This window comes from Emys orbicularis, chromosome 16 (assembly GCF_028017835.1).
Source record: "Emys orbicularis isolate rEmyOrb1 chromosome 16, rEmyOrb1.hap1, whole genome shotgun sequence".
In the NCBI taxonomy this organism is placed as follows: Eukaryota; Metazoa; Chordata; order Testudines; family Emydidae; genus Emys; species Emys orbicularis.
The window spans coordinates 27,375,767-27,399,696 of record NC_088698.1 but is presented as its reverse complement, the minus strand read 5'-3'; the positions used below and the strand labels follow the sequence as shown (position 1 = coordinate 27,399,696).

Here is a 23,930-nt window from a genome sequence, read left to right as displayed (position 1 = left end):
ATGCAAATTAAGAAAATTGTGTTGCACAGTTTCACAGGTTTGTCACGGTAGTGCAAATTTTAACATTTCCTTCTCCATGCCCCTCTGGATTTTCCCTTTACTCATGCTTACAGCCAGTTAGCTTTTGCCCAGTGCATGGGGTTCCAAGGTTTTATCCAAAAGACAAACACACACACGTCCTGTGGCTCTTGCCTCCATTCTGGAGGTTGCTGTGAGCTGCACGTCTCAGGGAATCTTCAAATTCAACCCAAATCATCCCCTATGGACTACAAATCCCAGCATACAATGCGCCTCCTAGAACCTACTATGGGGGGGGGGTAGAAATCCCAACATGCAACGCTCCTTGCTCTTTACCCCCACCACCCCCACCCCATGGTCTTCTAATGCTACACTGTAAAGCGTCGTTGGCCTATAAGACGCTATGATCAAGTTGTGCTGTTGCATGCTGGGATTTGCAGTCTGTGGAGGCTACCGCCACTCTACGGAGACGAGGCCGTTCCTGCTGGAGATCCCGCTTCGCCTCTCCTCCCCCACCCTCCCTTCGCGCTGTGAGTGGCTGAGGTGGCCGTTACCTCTGCCCTTTGCCCCTTGACCGATCTCCCCCGCTTCCTGCCGCAGCCTAAGATGGCGGCTGAGGTGGACTTCGGGGATCGCGAGCTCTTCGAGCAGCTGGACGGTGACGAGGCGGCCGCCCCGACGACGCAGCCGCTTCATATCCGCTTCGAGGAGGATGAGGAGCTGGAGGAAGCCGGGGAGGCGCTGCGGGAGCGGCTGAGGGACTCCGAGGAGATGGTGCGGCAGTTGCGGTCCGAGAATATCCTGACAGGCGGGATCTGGGCCTGGTTTCGGTTCATCCTCGAGCAGGGAACAGCCCCAACCGCGGTCTGCTTTCGCCCCTGATGCTGGTTCCCTTCCGGCGCAGCCTCAGTTCCTGCTTCTCCGGGACCAGGGCTGCTGGGTTGAGGAGTCTCCCTGGCCCATGAGGCACAAAACCCTTCAGCTCCAATACTGTCCCCCAAATAGGGTGACCAGATAGGAAGTGTGAAAAATCCGGACGGAGTGGGGGGTAATAGGTGCCTATATAAGACAGCCCCAAATATCAGGACTGTCCCTATAAAATTGGGACATGTGGTCACCCTACCCCTTCCCTACTGCTGGGGTGGGGGCGGGGGTCTCTCCCTCTCACCTCCCATGAATGTGGTCTCTGCTTTACCGGGGTGAGGGGCTTGCTACTCAGTGATCACTGAGTCTAGTTTGGGTTTTGCGTGTGAGTTCTGCCACCCCAGTCAGGTTGTGGTGATTTTAGTATGGGGCTGTGTCATCTGGGCAATAACATAAAGTGTGGCTTGATGAGCTGTTTAAAAATCTTCTTTAAAAAAAAGTGATCGTAACTCAGATCATCATTGTTTGAAATCTGGATTCCCAGGGATATTGGATGTTTGAGTAACGAAAAAAGGTCGCTGACTGGTCTGAAGAATGAGGAGTACTTGTGGCACCTTAGAGACTAACACATTTATTTGGGCATAAGCTTTCGTGGGCTACAACCCACTTCATCAGATGCTGAAGCTGTCTCAAGCTTTGACCATTTAAAAGATTATTTTTAGTTTGAAGGGATGGATGCAATGCTCTCCTTGTTCTGAGTTACTTTTTTTTTTTTTTTTTTGCATTTTCTAACTTTGTCATCCCAAAAAATGGTAAACCAGTAACTTGAAGAGCAATTATTTTTAGATACATTTAAATGAAATGGTTTTTGTGCAGTCCTTTCATCATATGAGGGTGAGAGATGTGGGTTTGGTCAGTTTTATTTGAGTAATTTTAACTATAGCTTCTGCCATGGGAGTGCTGTGTCATCCAGAGCAGATGCCTATCAAGTAGGGACAAACTACCATCAGTAACAGAACTTTTCTGTAGTGCATATTGTGAGTTACTGTTTGTAAAGAGACAATTTTCCCTCTTTTAACCTGCTTTTCACACTCACTCTGTTCTAGCCCTCTAAATTCATTTTTTTGGTTGGTGAGTTTATGAATGGCTTTATACAGTGTGGTAAACCAAGTGAAAGAGCCTAAAATCCTATTTGCTGTTCAGTACAACTATTGTAAGAGCTGATTCTTTCTTAAAGTGGTGTACTTTGATTCTAATGATTAATATAGAGGAAACCAGTATTCCTTGACAAATAATTAACATCAAGAACTTAGAAGAAAACTGAAGATTCTGACACGACCAAGGTATGTTAATATTGACTTTTCAAGTTGGAACACTAAGGCAATTGTGTATTGTAGACATAAAATCGACTTATGTTAGGCCAACTTACAGCCACTGCAGCAATTACTGCAGTTTTTCATGTTCACACTACCCACCTTCTGTCGGTGGTACACGTCTTCACCAGGAGCACTTACACCAGGGCTGAAAGTAAGTTAAAGGACGTACCGGTACGCCAGAGTCCTGAGCAAGGGTGTGGCCTCAACCGGAAGAGGCGGGGTCTTTAAATCACCCCCGGAGCTACCAGCTGCAGTGGCGGCTGGGAGCCCCAGGGCTCAGACACGATTTAAAGGGCCTGGGGCTCTGGCCGCAGCTACCGCAGCGGAGCTCCGGGCTCTTTAAATCGCCAACGGAGCCCTGCCGCCGCTACCCTGGGGCTCCGGCAGCCAGGCTAGGGCAGCGATTTAAAGGGCCCGGGGCTCCAACCACTGCAGGGAGCCCCGGGCCCTTTAAATCGGCACCCCGGGGAAGCTGGTCCAGTCCGGACGGGCTTATTTTCACCTCTGGCTTACACTGACTTGAGAAGGGTGACGGGGGGAGAATGGGGGTTTGAGAGCCCAGGCTCTCAGCTCCCCGCAGAGCTCCCAGCTGGAGCCCGGCTGCCGCCCAGGGCTCTCCCAGCAGCAGCCAGGCTCCAGCTGGGAGCTCGAACTGAGAGCCCCGGGTGGCAGCTGGAGTCCAGCTGGGAACTCTGCAGGGAGCCCACAGCTCAGGCTCTTAGCGCTGGGCAGCAAGGTTCCAGCTGTCAGCACTGCTGGGGCTCACAGCTGGAACACCCCCTCCCGCTCACGGAGCTGTCAGCCAGCCTAACCGCCAACAGGCAATGCAAGTAACGCAGTGTCTATACAGGCACTGCATCGCCTGAACTATGTTGACCTAAGCCTTATGCCTCTAGTCCATGTGGATTTACTATGTCAACATAGTGGTGAGTTACAGCAGCGGGAGGAATGCTGTAGTGTGTACGCTTACATAGTTAGGTCGATGTAAGCTGCCTTACGTTGACTTAACTTTGTAGTGTAGACATGCCCCCCAATGAGTATATTTAACATAGATCCTTTCAGAGCACAGGTAGCTTGCCTAATCACCGTCTTATACACGAACACCATGAACATATAAAATTCTCTTTTCTAGAAAAGTTTCAGTTATTGTTTGTCTTTCAAATTGTTGAGTTTCTAATATGCCTGAGCACTCTGGACACTATCTTTGTGCATTCAGACTTGAATATATAGTATTTAAAGATATTTTATCTTTTTATATAAAAACTGTTGACATAGCCTTTAGGAAAATAGATTTCTTTGAAATTAAGTAGCAAGAATTATCAGATCTGATAATCACTTTGACCTGTTAGAAATTTCTCACTGAATAAATACTAATTGAATACATATATTTGTGATGTTCTGTCAATTTTGAGTTAAACTGCTGCCTGTTTTATTTCTTACATGTGCCAATTAGTAGTAAAAGGAGAGCAGTAATAGTTTTTCAAGCAACTTATTGACATTTCCTGCTGCATTGCTTGAGGTGGAGAAACTGGATTTAAACTGAGGGAGAACTGTAGCCTAGAATAACAGAATGGGTGAAAAGCAAATGGCATTTGTTTTGGCCAAGCCTACCTGTGTCTCTGCCTTGGGGAAAGTGAGTCCCCTTGACTAGTGGCATTGCTGTGATACATGCAGAAAGGGGGGGAAAGCAATTGCACAGTAACTTTACAGTATCTTTTTTTCTTCTAGTGGACTTTCAGTGGACAGTTCTAAGTTAGATGGACCTTTGTTACAGATTTTATTTATGAACAACGTTATTTCAAAGTAAGTAACTTCCCCTGCTAATAAAGTGTCAGTCTAATTCCCTTTTAAGATTGCCGTTGTTTGGGATTTGTTAGTGTGCAATCGTGACATGTATTAACCAATCTATGGCTGTGTTACAACAGCCTAATATAAACCTATTGTACCCTGGTTACTTATTCAGTTATAGCAAAATGTCTTTAATATCCTGATTCCAACTGGTACATTACTTTCATGTAAGCCTTTTTCTAAATATAATTTTCTCAAACATACTGCGGTATATGTTAGTTAAATGGACACTGACAACTTGATGTTTTAAATTAAATTTTTTAAAAGGTGTTTGACAGAACATCCTTTACGTTCTGAAATGGGTGTTGGAAGGGTCTCTTTAGATGGGCACAAGATTGGCAATACAAAATATGCTCAGGCATACCTCTCCTTCCCTTCCTTTTTATGCGCACACCTGTCTGCTGCCCTTTTTGTTTTCATTTTCAGTTCTGCTGCTGCTTTAGTAATCACCATTTTGTCGGATTGAGGAAAATACGAGTCTAAGTTCCCCAGACCTCTGTGTTTGTGATAAGACGCTCATCTGACCACAATGTAGTGAAACAGACTATATACAAAGTGCTTTCAAATGCACAAAATGAACAAACTGAAAACTTTTTCTCTAATTTTAAGTATAACAAGGGGGTTACTTTTAACAGTTGTACGTACATTTTCAGATAGAAATGTCACTTATTTAAAAGTCGTTTGTGTCCCTTTTAAATATAGCTGCTACTGTTTTGCAGTATTATAAATAACAGAACTGTTAGATAAAAGTACAAAGCCATCAGGAGTTTGGTTGTAAATAGGTACTAAAGGCTGAAATTTAGCATGCAGTCTAATATTACTAACTTCTTTGTTACTAGTATTGCAAAATTTTGAATGTTCTTTTTAATGTAGCTTTTAAAAGGAATATTTTGAGTTGTCACTAACTTATTTCTCATTTAAAACCGTCATTAGACTTTTTCTCCTGTTCATATACATCACCTTAAAAAGAAAACATATTTGAAAGAATCCATGGACTGATGCTTATGGTTTCTCTGTCAATTTTAGAGCAGCCAAATGAGTGGGAAAAGAAGCGTGAAGTATTGTAAAATCAGAAAAAGTTAGAGGAGGGGAATAACTATTGGGTCTATAGTATATTTCTGTTTTTGTGTTTTCCTTGTCCTATATCCTACTTGGAGCCAATTTGTAGTACTTTATCCAGTTTAGTTTAAGCATTCTAAGCAATGGGACTTGTACCATTTTCCTTGAGGAACTGGTCTGTGGAATAGTTTCTCAAGTACAAAGTCTTTCCTGATGTTTAGCCAACATTTTACACTACTTATGCAAGTGTCCTTGGTAGTTACTTACATTGATTTATTGTAAAACCAGATTTTTGTTGTTCTAATCTTGATCTATCTATGTGATTGGATATGTGGCATCCAGTTCCATTTGCCTATATTTAATTTCTTTTCAACTTCTACTTGGTTATTTAATCCAGTTCTGAAATCCACAAAAACTATATTAAATAGCATGGTTGCAGTTTTGAATTTGCTTTTTAATACATTTGTATGTCTCTTTTCCAATTTATAGATGTGATATGTTGGTTACATCGGGGTAGCATGAAAGTTAGATTTACAAGCTGTACCTTAAGATGTACACATCTAGCAATAAAAGGTTCAGGAATAAAATTCTTATCCTGAACATTGAACAAAGTAACTTAATTATACAGTGTTCAAAATTTATATTTTCAGTTTCAGGAATCCCTTAAAATATACACATGCAGTCTGTTGTATTCTCTTATTTCTACCTTTTGCAGGCAGTATCATCAAGAAATTGAGGATTTTATTTCTAGTTTAGTTCAAAAATATGAGGAGCAACAGAGAGCTGAACCAGAAAGGACCCACTTCAATGTTAAGCCTCAGGTATATAAGTTCAAAGAATATAGACCTCATCTGGACTACTGTGTGTAATTCTGGTCTCCCATGTTTAAGAAAGATGAATTCAAACTTGAACAGGTGCAGAGAAGGGCTACTAGGATTATCAGAGGACTAGAAACTCTATTTTATGAGACAAGACTCAAAGAGCTTGGCTTGTTAAGCCTATCCAAAAAGAAGGCTGAGGGAAGATATGATTGCTCTCTATAAATACATCAGAGGGATAAATACCAGGGACGGGGAGGAGTTATTTAAATTAAGCGCCAATGTGGAAATAAGAACAAATGGATATAAACTGGCCATCAGCAAGTTTATGCTTGAAATTAGACAAGGATTTCTAACCATCAGAGGAGTGAAGTTCTGGAACAGCCTTCCAAGGGGAGTAGTGGGGTAAAACTTAACTGGCTTCAAGACTGAACTTGATAAGTTTATGGAGAGTGTGGTATGATGAGACTGCTTACAATAGCACGTAGCGGATCTGCGACTGCTAGCAGCAAATATCTCCAATGGCTGGTGATGGCACATTAGATGGGGAAGGCTCTAAGTTACTATAGAGAATTCTTTCCCAGGTGTCTGGCTGGTGGATCTTGCCCACATCTTCAGAGTCTAACTGATCGCCATATATGTCGTTGGGAAGGAATTTCCTCCGGGTCAGATTGGCAGAGATCCTGGGGTTTTTTTGCCTTCCTCTGCAGCATGGGGTATGGGTCACTTGCAGGTTTAAACTAGTGTAAATGGTGGATTTTCTGTAACGTGAAGTCTTTTTAAATCATATTTTGAGGACTTTGGTAACTCAGCCAGAGGTTATGGGTCTATGATAGGAGTTGGGTGGATGAGGTTCTGTGGCCTGCAATGTGCAGGAGTTCAGACTAGATGATAGTGATGGACCATTCTGGTTTAAAAGTCTGAGTTTATAGAAACAATGGTTTGGGTTTCTTCCCCCCCCCCCCCCCACTTTTTTGGTTGCAATATCACACTGCTAGTTTATCTGAATTACAGAAATTTTTTTCCTACTATTTACAAATGGTATATTTTTCTCAAATGTTTGGAAGGAGAATTCTTTCTGTGTCCTGCAGATAGTTCATTAACTATGACTTCCTTTGGCCAGTTAAGTGAAACAAGGCATTTCTCTTCACCCTCTCCTCCCAACCCTCCCTTTTCTTCTTGCCGTCCCAGAGGCTGAGCATGTTTCCTCCACAGCATTCCCAGCCCATGACACCAAGGTTCTAGATACTAGAAATCAAAGCCATGTCACCTCTTGGGTTGTATCCAGTATTACCACTAGTCTACAACTCTCATACTTCATATACTAGCATGTGGTTACTTTGTGTGTACGTGGCAATGAAAAGCTGGAACCAGCAATTATATCATCTGTGTTTTATTTGCAGCAATTAAGGAGTTTTTTGTTTTGTTTTTGGCTTTTCATATTAGCCATCCAGTATTCTGTTGGAAGAGGACCATAAAGTGACAAGTTCTAATACAATAAAAAAAATTAAGGAAGCTTTCAGTGTAAGTTCAACTTTATATTCTTCACTGGTAGTTCCAAATAGTTCCAAAGTTCTATTCTTACTTTTAGTCCACAATGTCATTATAAAAAGATATGCAAGGTTTTAGCAATGTAACTGATAGACTTGATTGGAATTCATGATGCTTTAGCTGCATAATACTTGGAAAATTTACCTATATGTACATTCAGAAGGCATGGAGGGATGTTTTGGTTATGTTTAAATCCTTAAATAAGAAATAAACTATTTTAACTAATTTTTGTACAACTAATTACTTTATTTTGAAATATTAAAATACTGTGCCTTTCTAATATTATCAGTTAATCTGATTGAAATACTGACAATTTTCTGGCTCTTTCAACAGGTTGTAGGAAGTGTTCTATATTTTACCAATTTTTGTCTTGATAAACTGGGACAACCTATATTAAATGAAAATCCACAGCTGACAGAAGGATGGGAAATACCTAAGTATCCTGTTTAGTAAAATGGAGTTCCTTTTTCTGTTTATATAACCAAATAACACAATCGGACATAAAGTTGAGGTTAAAACTTTTTCTGCAATTTTTTTTAAAACTTCTAACTATGACAGTCTGCTGGGTCATATCAGTGTTGTCTGACATCAATTGAACTATTATTATTACTATTGTTATTTCAAAGTTTTAAAGTAGTTGGATGATAGATGTCTAATATGGTTGACTTGTTCATTGAAGGAATCATGTTCTGTATGAATGAATGTTTCATTCCCGTAAACATGCTCTGCTGTCAATCCAAGAATTGCTGTTGGGACCACATGTCACAGGATCTGGAATGACTGCTTACTCCAGAAATGTTGGCTATTTGCTTCTATAAAGCAATTTATTTAAAGTGGTGAGAAGGGAGAGCTAACAAATCCTAAATGTACTCTGTGGTGTTTTGACTAAATTTTAACTACATCTTGAATTTTTTTTTTTTTTTTTTTTTGAGAAAAGGAGTCCTATTTAAGCAGAGAATATTTTAGTCCATTTTTCCAGTTGCTCTCTTCAGTATTTGAGAGCCAGAACTCAGGTAGAACATCCTTATTTATGTGATTGTTCTTAATTTCAGAAGGACAAACATACAAACAGAAATTGGACTATTTATTTTTATATAAAAACACTTAATACTCTTCTCTTCTGCTTCCCCTTCACTTCCTGCCCTATAAGAAGGCCAAAGTCTGTTTAAAGCTCCACAAAGTATTTCTAGGATCTCTAAATTTTGTTAGGCCTGTAGTAAAGGGGCACATTCACAGTCCAGAAGCCCAAGTGTGCCTGCAGTGAGTGAGAAATCCCATCTGTTTAGTGGGCCAACCTGGGTTTGTTGTGTCTGCCTTTGACTGCATACGCATCACGTTATAATGTGCTCTTCCTGTCATCTGCTTTCTCGTAAACTATCAGGAAATTGAAATTAGCACAGCTTCTCTACTATTTAGTACTTTAAAGACTAGGGTTCTGGTCAGTGTAAATATTTTAGTGTCTTCCAAGAATGTAGCTACATGAAAGAAAAGGATGATTTGATGTGGCTGACAGTAAGGGAGTGGGGGAAGACTTTGCAGGGGGTACGGAGAAATGCAAAGTGGGGTTGGAATAAACCTTTGGGTCTGTCAACCTTGACATTTTCTTTAAATGTATCTGTTGCATTTTTATTTTCGGAGATCTGCTTACATATATAAAGGGTGACATTCACCTTAATTTAGCTTCCAATGGCGAGGCCAAAGGAAGACTCCCTTTAGGATTACCCGATGAAGCTTCTGTCTGTTTTGGCAGGTGGCAATATGTACTGAGTAAGTCAAGCTTTCAGGTGGGGACTCCTCTGTACCAATATTTCAGTGAATAAGTTTATAGTGGACTGCAATTGGAATTCATTTCTGTAACTTGCAACTAGGGCTGTCAAGCAATTAAAAAAATTAATTGTGATTAATTGCACTGTTAATAGAATACCATTTATTTAAATATTTTTGGATGTTTTCTACATTTTCAAATATATTGATGTCAATTACAACACAGAAATATAAAGTGAGCACTGTACACTTTGTATTTTTATTACAAATATTTGCACTGTAAAAAAAAAATAGTATTTCAATTCACTTAATACAAGTACTGTAGTGCAAGCTCTTTATAATGAAATTGAACTTACAAATGTAGAATTATGTACAAAAAATAATCATCCAAAAATAAAACCATGTTAAACTTTAGAACCTACAAGTGCACTCAGTCCTACTTCAGCCAATCGCTCAGACAAACAAGTTCGGTTACAATTTTTAGGAGATAATGCTGCCCACGTCTTGTTTACAGTGTCCCCTGAAAGTGAGAACAGGCGTTCGCATGGCACTGTTGTAGCCGGTGTCACAAGATATTTATCTTCCAGATGCACTAAAGATTCGTATGTCCCTTCACGCTTCAACCACCATTCCAGAGGACATGCATCCATGGTGATGATGGGTTCTGCTCAATAGCGATCCAAAGCAGAGCAGACTGACGCATGTTCACTTTAATCATCTGAGTCAGATGCCACCAGCAGAAGGTTGATTTTCTTTTTCGGTGGTTTGGGTTCTGTAGTTTCTGCATCAGAGTGTTGCTCTTTTACGACTTCTGAAAGCATGTGCCGCACCTCATCCCTCTCAGATTTTGGAAGACACTTCAGATTCTTAAACCTTGGATCGAGTGCTATATCTATCCTTAGAAATCTCACATTGATACCTTCTTTGCATTTTGTCAAATCTGTTGTGAAAGTGTTCTTAAAATGACCATGTCCTGGGTCATCATCCGAGACTGCTGTAACATGAAATATATATGGTAGAATGCAGGTAAAACAGAACAGGAGACATACAGTTCTCCCCCAAGGAGTTCAGTCACACACTTAATTAATGCATTATTTTTTTTAACAAGAATCATCAGCATGGAAGCATGTCCTCTGGAATGGTGGCCGAAGCATGAAGGGCCATATGAATGTTTAGCATATCTGGCATGTAAATACCTTGCAATGCCAGCTACAAAAGTGCCATATGAACGCCTGTTCTCAGTTTCAGGTGACATTGTAAATAAGAAGCAGTCAGCAGTATCTCCTGTAAATGTAAACAACTTGTTTGTCTTAGCAATTGGCTAAACAAGAAGTAGGACTGAGTGGACTTCTAGACTCTAAAGTTTTACATTGTTTTGTTTTTGAGTGCAGTTATCTAACACAAAACCCCCTACATTTGTAAATTACACTTTCATGATAAAGAGATTGCACTACAGTACTCGTATGAGGTGAATTGAAAAATACTATTTCTTTTATCATTTTTACAGTGCAAATATTGTAATAAAAATAATATAAAGTGAGCACTGCACACTTTGTATTCTGTGTTGTAATAAAATCAATATATTGAAAATGTAGAAAAAGATCCAAAAATATTTAATAAATTTCAATTGATATTCTATTGTTTAACAGTGCGATTAATCATGATTAATTTTTTTAATTGCAGTTAATTTTTTTGAGTTAATCGCTTGAGTTAATTGTGATTAATCGACAGCCCTACTTGAAACTTATTAGTGAGGATGCACTTGTAGCTTAACCCATGGAGACATTCTTCTGTATCAAGTACTATCACTGTCAATTAAAAAAAAATTGAAATTCTGCTTTGTACAGTAGCAGTTCCTTATTGAAATCTAAGATACCAGCAAGTTTTCAGCCAGATTCTCTCTCTGGATGGGCAAGAAATACAAGTAAAAGCAAAAAGGTTTGTATTTATCTTAACTATAAAGTTTTTCAGATTAAAAACTTTAAAATGTGCATTGTGACTATTAAAGGGTCCAGTATGTGGGGGAATAAATTGCTTTTTATGGTCCTAAATTAAGTTAACAATATCGAATTTTGCACTAGAAAAGGTTTTTGGGTTGGTTGTTTGGAATATAGGATGCTCAAAAAAGAGGCAGTCAAATTAATGTGTAAGAAAAATCTGTTTCTAAACTAACTGGTTTTGTGCTTTGCTCTCTTTATAGCTAGCATTTTTTTAATAATTTGCATTGACGTGCTGTCACACAGCTTTTGTTCTATGCAGCATTTTTTATTTGGTCTGTTTTCTCTGCATTTAATAGAAAATGATCTTGGAGTAGTTTGTGTAGCCATTGTGAGGAAAAGTAGAATTACAGCAGAGTGGTAGTTTTGGAAATTCCGGATGACCCTAGTCTGCCTAGTTTTTTCCAGCATCTGAAATACCTTATTTCGAATGCAAATAGTAGGCACGGAGGCAAGTTCAGTTAAGCTTCTCTATAATCTACTGCATACTCAAGTGAAATATTATGTTTTGAAAGAAAAGCAGATTTGCAACCATGCTTCACTGTGGATACTTCTAGATGGTGGATAAAGTATTCTGAGAGAACAATTTGCATCAAATCTGTTTGAATCATACCTTCTGAGAAAACAAATATGCCTCCCCCTTCTCCTTCAAGTCAGTCATTAAAAATGAACCCCTTTTAAGAGACTTAAAACCTAGGTTGTCCTTAGGGTTGCCAATTTTGGTTGGACATGTTCCTGGAGGTTTCATCACATGACATAGTCTTTAATTTGAAGATTAATCTTTAATTCCTGGAGACTCCAGGACAATCCTAGAGGGTTGGCAGCCATGGTTGTCCTCTTTATCCACTCTCCCTTATCCTATTGGTAAAAGTGACTGCGCGCACACAGGGAATTAACTAATCAAATGCTTAAAGGGACATGAAATTTAAACTTGGCCCAAATATTAAATCTTTTGAAAACCAGCCTTTTAAAAATCAAATATCAATAGAAACACTTCTGATTTAAAAAAAAATTCCAAGAACTGTTGTTTTTAGACAAGTTAGTATTATCTTGCAGCATTTCAAACCTAAGCACTGAAGCATTAAGAACCTGAAAGTGAATCTGTGACAACAAACAAAATTGAAACTGGCTTCAAATTTTATTTTCCTAGATGAGGGAAATTCAAACCGTGAACTGAGCATATTAGCAAGTAAATGAGATTTCTAAAATGTTCTCTAATAATAATAATAATCCAGAGTGTTGGTATAGCATCTGAAAATAATTGTTTACAGCATATCTATGAAGTTGATAGTGTCCTTTTAACTGAATCCTTCAACTTACATCCCTTTTATAATTCTTCTCTCCCTTCCATCTTTCCCCCCAGCCTTTGTGTTGTCCGCAGGGAGCGTGGAAGCTCCTTGTAAATGGGGGAGCAGAGGGGAGGTACTGAGACCTGGCAGGTGGGGAGCTGGCTCCAGGCTGGGAAGGAGGATCCCAGGGTTCCTACTGGATCCATTCTAGCTCCTCCAGGTCCTGCTCCCCCACTTGATCCCAGGTGTCACCACAGCCTCTCCATCCACTCCAGATCCTGCTCCCATCCCTTCAGTGGCCTCTCTAGTCCCAGGGAGTCCCATTCCCACCTCCATGCCTCTTTCCCTCCCCCTGACATACATGAGTTCACATGGGGGCAGAACCCCCACAATACTTCCTTGCAGGGTTGATAGCCCCCTACAGCCCCGGTTGTCTAGATTGTAACATCCATGGGGCAGAAACCTGACCTTACCTTGCTAGCTATTTACAAAGCAGCTAGCACACTATTGACATTATACAAATAAATCTATATAATTTTCGTTAAAAATACTTCAGTCAAAGGAAAGAGAGTTCATTAATAGTCACTATCTTCCTAAGGGGACAAAATCTAATTTCTATCTGGAAATATTACTTACTTCAAGCTTTATCTTTTCAGTTTGTTTATTTTCTGCATTTGACAGTGCTTTATGTGGCTTTCTCCATAATTAGTTTCTCGTGTTTCACCTGACAGCAACAAACGTTATTTTTTTAAATAGGAAAATGTGGTTTTTTTGTTTGGTGGGGTTTTTTTAACTACAAAAATTGGGAGGAAGATGCATGTTTAGGTATAGTACACAAGTTACTTTACAGATTTCTTAAAACTGAATATATTTCAAGTTAATGTAAATCTCTGCATGTAATAGAATAATGAAGAATAAGTATGCACTTCAAAAGTACATTTTAAAGGGATAAACTTACAATATAAATTTATTTTAGTGCTTTCCTTAAACAGGCCAAAACCTCATTGTTTCAATTGTGGTTCTGAAGAGCATCAAATGAAAGACTGTCCAAAGGTAAACTTTTCCTCTATATCCGAAAGATTGCCTCTGAGTTACCCAAAATGTATTTCAGTGTAACAGGACATTTGTGGAATCAGAAGAATCATATTGGTCATGATCTTTTATTAAAGATCAATAACTGTATGTATATCTGTCACACTTGTAACTTCAGAGATTTAAATCCGTATTTTAAATGAACCTGTCATAGCATAATAGTTTGATCACTCCTTTTTAAAGAAAAGTCTCTTTACATGTTTCTACCTTTCCTTCTGAAGCTGGCAGATTTCTAAAGTACACTGGTTTTGTTTTTATTATAACTTCCATTCAGTGGAACAATGAGCTGGCCTTGGTCTTGTGATGTAAGATGTGTTCCATGCCCTTTCACGTGTAACTTTCAGGCAGCTTTTAATAACTTGGTTTGAGTTGAGTGAATTGTGTGCTTAAATTGCAAGTTGCATCATGGTGAGTCTCTCAACTGTATTTAAGCCACGGAATGCTACCCGTATAAGTGAGAAAAGAAGAGAGTTCATGGAAGCCTGTGGTGAAGCAAGTAACCAGAACTTTCAGCAACGTTATCATGCAGACGAAGTAGAAGAGAGGTTTGGGAAGTTTAAACCAGGAATAATAAGGTATCTCTCCTGTGACTCCCCCCTCTGCACACGTTGATTGGATCACTGTACTTCTCACACACATCAAATAACTTTTCTGCCATTTGTAATGTATAAAAGTTATCACTTACTGTATAATAGTTACCAAGAAAATTATCTCTTCAGTTGTGTTAAGACCCCTTTTGTAAATGTCTTCATGTGTTGATAAATTCCTCACGTTTTCCTTTTCATGCTGAAACTTTCCCCATTAATCCTACCCTGTCCAACGTTTCCCTGATGTAGGCACCCTGTAGTGACATGTACTGAGTCCTCAGGTTAGTCTTTTAATGAGGGAGACTACAAATATTTCTATGGTTCCTGTGACCCTTTTTTAGGGTCATTTACAGTTCATGCTGGATTCAGGAAATTTTAAGCTTTTCATTTAAAAAAAATATTTTTTCCATATAAAATATGGCTATCCCATTTAATGAGAAGACAGCACTTCAGTTTAATCTAGCTTTACAGGAAGGATGTCTTTTCCTATGCAGATTACCTTAAAGGTTGTGAATTTCAACTCACAAATCCAGAAATGAATTGTGGCTCTCATAGTAGAGGCAACTTTCTAAGATATAGATTTAGACATACATCCATTTATTTGCATTGTACAGGCAAGTTAATGTTAGAATGTGAACTTTAGCTTCCTAATTTTCTGATTTGTCATTTAACTTCGTAATCTTTAACATTAATGTAGTTCTGCATCCAATATAATAATTCAAATAGATATTCTAAGGGAGTAACTGTACAAGGTATACAAATGAAACAACTTTAATTTTTTTTCTCTAGAAGGTGACTGTCTTGCTTTTATAACTAGAGACTTCTGTAACTGAGTAACTTAATCTTAAATTATCAACTAAGTCTTAAAATATATGACAATGATTATAGGAAGATTATTTTTGAGTTTTGGTATTCCTATGTTCTATCTAGTGAAGAACTTCAAGATGCGCTTGGTGTCACAGATAAGAGTCTTCCTCCATTTATATATCGCATGCGCCAGTTGGGTTACCCCCCAGGTTGGCTCAAAGAGGCTGAACTGGAGGATTCAGGACTTGCACTTTATGATGGAAAAGGTAAGTAGTATGCAGCTAGGAAAGCCTAGCTGACTGTAGAGGTAACACATTCCCTTCCTACTTAAGAGTTGAGTAGTTTCACTCTTCCTTTAAGTATACAAGTTGGCCAGTTGCTTGACATTGACTGTGGGTTATTATTAAGGCTAAGATTTTTGTCATGGTTATTTTTAGTAAAAGTCATGGACAGGTCACAAGCAATAAACAAAAATTCAGAGAGGCAGTGACCTGTCTGTGACTTTTGCTGCTGTGGTTCCATAGTTTCCCCTGCCACTGTAGTGGCTGGGCCTGGGAGCTGCAGGGTTCCCTCTCTCCTCCCCTCGCCCCCCCCCCCCCCCCGATGAATTTAAAATTGGTCTTTGCTATGTTGAGGCTTCAGGCCATCTTTAAGTCTTGGACTCTTGACTGTTTTGGTTCCCGAAAGAACTGTACCAGTGCTAAACTGTCAAGTTAATGTTATAATTATGATCATGCTCATCATTAGAATTCACCAAAAAAAAAAAAAAATACCAAAGGTGGTGGTCTTGCTACAAAAAGTTTTCATGTTTTCAGGTAGCTGTTTTTCTTCCTGCATCAGATGTGCTCCTTACAGGAAAGGTTGAGACTGCTGTGAGCCAGATTTTCTCTTAGTTTCTCCAGTCATGTTTAAAAATACCAATACTGCTGTGACAGTGAAGCAGCTCTGTTCTTTCTGAAATGACTTAATCACATGGTTGGAAGGATTTTGTCCATTTGATCTCACTATCTTTTAAACCTCTGACTCTAGACCATGGAGTTTGTGGAAAGCTATAGAAGTTTCATATATGGCCTGGTGTCAGACCTGCTCTTGCTTGATCACACTTTTTTGATTCGCTCACAGTCTGATTAAGTTGCTTTATTTGAGCCTTTTGAAGGAAACAGTGGTATTCCTCAAAGTTCCATAATTATTTCTATATTGTTTTATGCTCCCTCATTCAGACTTGTCTAGAGCATATATCAAAGCCCAAGTTCTCTTCTCTGTTTAAAAATCAAAACAGACTTAATTTATTACTGAGTAGTTTGCCAATTTTGTTACATTTTAATGCTGATTATTCTCTATCCCCACAGTTAAGTAGCAATGATACAAGATAATCTCCTGATTTCCTATCACGTGTATTACCTGATTGAGGTATTTAAGATGATGGAAAAAAATAATTAATCTTCTTTTCTCTTCAGAGTGACATTCTTTATCAGTTGCTCTTCCAGTTCATTCTCTAAAGAAAATTCAGTTGAGCCAGGCGGCGTCAATAAAGTCTGTAACTAGCACAAATTGTTAGCACACATTTCTCCAATCCACAATCCTTATACAGGCTTTGCATACACTTCAGAATTTATTGTAAAACTTTAATTAACCTTAGTCTTGCTTACTTAAATTAAGTTGCATCTCCTAGCACTCCATTTCACACTCATGTCCTTGGTTAATGGTTCATTAACCACATCCACATAGAAATTGCTGCCAGAGTCTTAGATATTTGTTTCTCAGGACTGTGTTGCTCTGTGCCTAGCTTGGTTAAATTGTCCAATTCTGAACGTGTTAAAAGCAGATGGAGGACATTCCTAGTTTATCAAGTGTTTTAATTGGTTTTAAAACTTCAAACTGTGGTGCTTCTTGATGAAACCTCATGAGAAAATGTCCATTTTAGTAGTTATTTTAATTCAGTGGCTGGCAGCAGGAAAACTATAATTTCTGTATGGATATTCTAAAAATATTAATATTATTCCCCTTCCCCTCTTTCCTTGTTCAACTTTCTTGTTGTGGAGAAACTCTTTTCCACATAAGGAAACCCAAGACTATAGTGGGGTTGTTAAGTATCTCACTATTAAGGCGATACCCCAAAGAGAACAGTATTGGAACATTACCAGGGTCAATTGAACTAGGATAAGCAAAGCTGGTTCTTTACCCTCTTGTGTAGTGTACCACTCTTCTTCCCTCATCTGCCCTAGCTATGCCAATTCCTTGAGGTAATGAAGACTGACTCCTACAGCCAAAAAAAGAGAGCAATGATTTCCAGACCTGTCTTAAGTCCCTGAGTTTAAAGAACACAAGCTGGTGACACAGAACATAGGATCAAACAACAGATGTAACGTTCTACAGCCAAATTCTGCAAGGATACCAACAGTAGAGTCAGAATACTGCTCTGGCTTTAGTTGGGACTTCAGTGGAAGCTGTGCACACATCTAATGAGAGAATTTGCCACTGTATTCCTGCTACATTGGTTGCAAGCCTTTTCTCTAAACTGTTTCAACTTTGCAACCTGTTGTCTTTCTGCTGCAACTTTTTCTGTAACTTTCTTCCTCAGTAGCAATATTAACATTTATGATACTTTGTTATAGATGCTACTGGTGGTGAAACAGAAGATGAAAGACCCTATCAACAAAACAAATGTGTCACTTATGATGTCTCTAAGTTAATAAACTATCCGGGCTTTAATATGTCTACTCCAAGTGGGATCTCAGATGTAAGTGTATATGCTACACACAGTTGGTGTGGTATTCTAAAACAAAACATTATTACCTACTTGTGGATTATTTAAACCTTGATGGTCAACTGCAAATAAGTTTGTTTTCAATTATCCATTATATTTGTGTGTGGGGGGGGGGAATTAAGTATTTAAAAGTCAATTAAGATCTCTGAAGAAACCTGTGCAATAGAGTCCATCTGGACTTTTGCTGATGCTAGTAAACCTCCAGGAGGCTGCTATTAATGTATAATGCTGCTTATTTCCACTATGAGATGGGAGCATATGATACTGTACCTATCTGATATTCAGATTTTCACTTAAATGCCAATATTTTTCAAAACAAAGCTGAATGCACATTATTCATATGAATCTAAATTTTCTAAATGTAAAAAGTGTTCTTGAAATATGAATGTTACCATAGCAATGCTGTACCATATAATCTTTATCTTTGCTAAACAAAAACTACATCAAAAGAATGTGTCTCAGGAATTGAGATGCACAAGTTCAGTAATGCATCTTTTAACACTTGGACAAAATGGGGCAGATCAAGAAACCAGTTAAATAGGCACCTGTTGAACCTTGGGGTTGGAAGGTGCCTTAAAGAATTTTCTATTCCTTACATTGTTTTCTGTCTGGTGGTTAGTGGCCTCTTAATATAGCTTTTCCTCAGTTTTCTTTGTTTTGAATATATTGTCATAGGTTTTAGCATAACTATTACTAATAATTAGGAAGACTTTATTCAAGTTGTAGCTCTTTATGTTCACTTTTCCTCCTGAAGTAAATTTTAATAGCTGCACTACAAACTTTGAATAAGAGGTTTGCAACAAAATGGCTAATAAATCTCATTAAAGTGGTGCTGTGGTTTCTCGCCCAATATAGCTCTATTCAGCAGACATTTATATTCACAAGTTGGAATGGAGCTCATCTTTTTGCTAAAAATTCATATTTAGGGTTCTTCCTCCTTCCCAGTTAAATAAATTTCTGATCGGAACATTTACTAATTTGTCCATATCATGTGTATTATAGTTGCGTGTGCATTATTAGCCACAGCTTACTGAATGTCGAGCTATACTGATGGATTTTTTTTTGTTGTGTTTTTTTTGTTTGTTTGTTTTTGTTTTTCCCCCCTGTAGGAATGGAGGATATTTGGTTCCATACCCATGCAGCCATCTCAACAGAAGGACGTTTTTGCTAGCTACCTTTCTAATTTTCAGGCGGTGAATATATTTCTGTGTTATATTTGATACAAAAAATTGGAAAAATCTTATGTTTCTGCATTGGTGTTACCAGTGGTCAGTGGTCTCTTATATACACCTCCAACTTTGGCCAAAGATGGCTAATAGAGGGTATTGGGGTTTGGTGTGAAATCTTGAGGTTTTCATCAGTACAATAGCTAAAAACAGGTAATGAGAATAGAGGGTAGCCCTCTGAATAAACCATTACTTTTGTCCATATCCTTTTAAATCCTTTGGGCCACCTGTTTGATGTCAAAAACCGCCATCTTATAAAACAACTTAGACTCTTTCTCTTTATCTGATCATCTACTAAACCCAGTGCTAAAAGACTCTAATTCATAGTCTGTAGGAACAGTTAGCTAATTCCATTTGGATATATGCCTACATTTAAATTTTGTGCGGACTATATCTGAATTGCATACTTGTCTAAAAGTCCACTTTATAGTTGATTAACACAGGCATGCTTTCAGATATTTCATGGTTGAACAGCTTAGTACTATGTTTGCGGGACATGTGTGGCAACCTAGTTACGTAGCCTTCTCTGAGACCTTAATGTAAATGTTTAACTCCAATCTAGTGTTTCTTGCTTCAAGCAAGTAACAGTAGGTTTAATTTCAGGTTTGTTTCCTATTTCTTAAGCTGGAAGTACATTACAATTGACAAGACTTTTTATGGGGGTTGAGAGTAAAGCATTGAGTTGTTCTACTGGTAATTAAAGAACAGTTTCTATGAGATTGCTACAAAGGAAATGTCCCGTTCAAATGACATGGTGGCTTTGAGATCTGGGTGGGTAAGCATGGAGAAAAGGAGTGTTCTTGAGGCTCTGCTAGGGATGCAGACAAAATCCCTTTCTCGTTCACCACTGAAAAACTAAACACGATTGCTGTTTTTTCATTCAACTACATTAAACCTCTCAAGTTTCTCTGACACCTGAGTGTTTTGCTTACAAAATGTACCCTATCAAATTGAGATCATTGAGGATTTTAATTAGTATTTTTGTAGCAGGGAATATTGCCGCTTTTTATCACATAAAAGTACCTTTATAATACTAATTTGTATTCTATTTTCCTGGCTAACTTTTCCTCAGCCAAGTCCAAAATCTAGCAATAAAAGGTCTGCATATCCATCAAGTTCTCACAATTCAAAGAAGGTCAAAGGAGACAATTCAGCAGTATCAGTAGCTGACATGGACATGGATTCTGGTATAGTTTTCTTTTTTGCAATTATGATTTTATACTTTCAAAATAACTCACTCCTTACTCTGTAGTGAAATGTGGACTTCAATAACAATACGTGGTTATCAGTATTTCAGTTCGTATTGAATTACTGACACATTAAATGTATTACACCTCTACCTCGATATAATGCTGTCCTCGGGAGCCAAAAAATCTTACCGCGTTATAGGTGAAACCGCGTTATATCGAACTTGCTTTGATCCACCGGAGTGCGCAGCCCCGCCCCCCCCGGAGCACTGCTTTACCGCGTTATATCCAAATTCGTATTATGTCGCGTTATATCGGGATGGAGGTGTATATGATATTTTAACTGTACTGTTAAAATAGAGAACTAACCGTATTTGTCAAATGTTTGTATTATTTTGGATTACAGTTGGGCTTTCTGTAATTTACGAATATCCTGTCAGAGTATTTTACTCTGTGTTGTAACAGTGAGGGCTATAGCTCAGCCCAAGAGAAGTGGACTCTTTAGGTTGCTACTCCCAATCTAGACCAGGTCAGTAGCGACAATTATTATTTAGGTCACAGAATAACCCACAGAAACATGAGTTGATCCCATCTAAATTTTGGTGGACAGGTATTCTCAGTACAGCTGATGCCCTTGTTGGTATTTTCAGAAGAGACCAACTGTCAAGTGGGCATATAAATTGAATTGCCTTTCACCCTTAGAAGTGAGAGAAGACACAAGAATGGTCCAGTGATTTGGGCATTTAGTTTTAGGGCTTGGGAGATTTGGGGTCAAGTCTTTCCTCTACCATAGCTTTCCAGTGTGATCTTGGGCAAGTCACTTCTCTTTTCTGTACCTCAGTTACTCATCTCTAAAATTAGAATTATAATATTCCTACCTCAGAGGGATGTTGTGATAATAAATACATTAGAGAGAGGTTGTTTGACCCCCATTACTGTAGTCTTAAAAGTATCTAAGGTAGACAGAAGTGGCACAAATTGGGAATGAGGGCCAAGGAACCTTGTACTGCAGCTACCTGCTCTGTGGATAAACTGTTTAGTCTTAGGGCTGTCACTCTTGCACTTTTCTAAATCCATTTTTTAGAATTAGGGGGTGGGAAAGTGCACATTTTAAAATAATGTATTTTACCTGATTATAAGTTAGCTTGAACAAAGAAAATTCCCATAATAGAAACAGGATTAAAAATATACTCTCCAAGCTAACATGTTTTAGTGTGTTATATCAATATACCATATAAAAAAGCTGGGAGGCAAAATCTAAATCAGTGAAACAATTTGTTTTCCTAGTTCTCCCTAGATTTTTATGGTAAACTTAATCAACTGGGTTTGCCATCCAGGGAATTCTCTAATTTACTATTTACAGATATCATTTTATATTTACTAAAATAATAAATTTGAAGGGCTAATGTGTAAAAACAAGAATACTGTTTATATATCACCAACAGCGTGTTTGACCCTGAATAAGCCCCAAAGAGAGTTTCCTGATCTGAAGACTTAACAGTTTAAAAGAAGCAAAGAGAAAATGTAGTAAAAAATACATAGGAAGGAGCTAAATTCCATTTTTTTTTTTAATGATTGTTCCATTCTGACAACTTGTGGGCATTGCTACAGAAGTGAGATTTTTTCGGAGGAATTAGAATGAGGAAAGCTTTAATGGCTGTTAAAAAGACCAGAAAACTTTCTTCTTTAAATATTCTAAAGTCAAATTTGAGAATGATCTTCTATAGCAGTTCTCCCAGCTGCCCTTCTCGATTCCCTCGAACCGAGGAGGGAATTTCCATACACCTTGGATCTAAAATCTTTAAGGTTTGGCTACAAACTTTGTTCATATTTAAGAGCATTTAAAAATGCAGCTTTTAAAGCAGCCATCAGGGTTCCCTCTGGAATCCAAAATGACAGATTCAGTATGGCAAGTTTCAAGGCTACTGGGACATGCAAACATTTGTTAAGCATCAGGATAGGCTTTTCAGCTGATATGGCTGTATTTCTCCATAAGCTGATGCTTGAGTTCAAAAGGCTGAGAACATAAGTTTACTGTCTTTAACCAAAGAATACATTTTAGACTTGAAATCTGATTAAAAGTAGGGTAAGGTAGGAATTCAAGCCTCAGTACTACTAATGGAGATTTATTTAATCTTCTAATTTTAGATTTGGAAATGCCACACAGTTCTCTAGCTTATGACAGTTTTCAGTTCCAACCTCCTCTGCCACCTGGGTCTCCATCGATTGCAACTCCGCCCCCATTGCCACGAGGCACTCCTCCACGTACTCCACCCAACTTCACATCCCCTCTACCTCCAGCGCCTACTGCCTCTCTTCGCAGGAATACTCCAGCATCAACTCCTTCCAGTGATTCTGCTCAGCCAAGAGTGGGGGATTCAGCCATGGATGAAGATACTTTGACCCTAGAAGAGCTTGAGGAGCAGCAGCGATTGATTTGGGCTGCACTTGAGCAGGCAGACAGTACAAACAGTGATTCTGATATACCTGCTGATACACCTTTAACTGGAAACTCTGTTACATCATCACCATCTAGGAATGAACTGGACATTATTCCAGAAGGAAGAACATCTGAGAAGTTGGTTGCAATGGAAATAGGGATTTCAGAAACTAGTATGCAGATATCCAGAACTGAACATTCTAAAAGTGACCCTAATTCAGGGGATGGATTGCTTGACCTAAAGGAAGGTGACACTGATCATGTGGATTCTGAAGGCATGCTGGAGAACAGCACTACAGGCTCAAAATGTGAGGTTAACAATGGAGGAAATGAAGGTGTTACTTATGTGGTCACCAGTGCTGAATCATCTACAAAAAATTCAAATCCTGTTCCTGACATGAGCAAGTTTGCGGCAGGAATAACACCATTTGAGTTTGAAAATATGGCAGAATCAACTGGTGTTTATCTTCGAATACGAAGTGTATTAAAGAATTCCCCAAGAAACCAGCAAAAAAACAAAAAGGCTTCAGATTAACTTGTCTTCCTTTAAGGTTTTATGGTGCCCCCAAAAGAAACTTAAAGTATCCACCAAATTGGATAATCTCATGTGCCCTTTTGTGAAAAACTTTTTAGTAGTTAAGAGTGGACTAATATAATTCTTCTGTGTTCTTCCCTAGAGGTTTTTTTATTATTATTTTTTTAAGTTCATGCAGGCCTTCCATTTGACCAGGACCAATGTTAACCGTTCAATACATGAGAACTTGACTAAATCAAAACCTTCCACTAAGGGGTGTAAGGACTGTTGATTTATTTGTTCAGCATATTTTACACTCTGATACATGAAACTCTTAAAACAGTGAGTCATCGGTTGCTGTTTAATATTTTGGTTAAGTTTTATATTATCGTTAATGGTGAGTTTCAGGTGGAATGGTGGTTTTTATCTGTCCTTTGTACATTAGTCTGCTCTTTCTACATTTTGCTAATTATCCTGTAGATAAGTTTAATATATTACAGTTTTTAAAAATTCCAATATTTTAAAATGTTCCACATGAAAAGTCCTGGCAATCAGATGGGAATAATCAGGGATGACCAGCATTATCCTCACCATTTCGGATATTTTTTATAAATTAATTGTGGGTCAATTTTTAAGCACCACTTCTACCTTTTGTAACATCATTCTTTATGTAAACTTGCTGTACATACCTGTTCATTCTTGTGTACAGAGGTTTAATAAATGAGT

The 23,930-nt window shown here is 38.5% G+C and overlaps 1 protein-coding gene across 1 annotated transcript; it reads left to right on the top strand.

Moving 5' to 3' along the window:
• Positions 1 to 610: 610 nt before the first annotated feature.
• ZCCHC8 (zinc finger CCHC-type containing 8) lies at positions 611 to 23,930 on the top strand. The gene is made up of 14 exons (XM_065417583.1): positions 611 to 814; positions 2,183 to 2,225; positions 3,987 to 4,061; positions 5,881 to 5,986; positions 7,430 to 7,507; positions 7,868 to 7,971; positions 11,171 to 11,236; positions 13,577 to 13,637; positions 14,109 to 14,251; positions 15,194 to 15,336; positions 17,686 to 17,810; positions 18,947 to 19,030; positions 20,136 to 20,250; positions 22,399 to 23,930. Exons 1-14 carry the CDS (start codon positions 625 to 627, stop codon positions 23,223 to 23,225), a joined length of 2,160 nt encoding a protein of 719 aa, XP_065273655.1. The 5' UTR covers positions 611 to 624; the 3' UTR covers positions 23,226 to 23,930.

What these genes read in the sequence shown, in the direction of transcription:
- ZCCHC8 (XM_065417583.1), top strand. Translation starts at nt 625, where the DNA reads ATGGCGGCTGAGGTGGACTTCGGGGATCGCGAGCTCTTCGAGCAGCTG. An exon ending in ATACAAGTAAAAGCAAAAAG is followed by an intron (nt 11,237 to 13,576) that starts GTTTGTATTTAT and finishes TTCCTTAAACAG; the next exon opens with GCCAAAACCTCATTGTTTCA. An exon ending in CTCCAAGTGGGATCTCAGAT is followed by an intron (nt 17,811 to 18,946) that starts GTAAGTGTATAT and finishes TCCCCCCTGTAG; the next exon opens with GAATGGAGGATATTTGGTTC.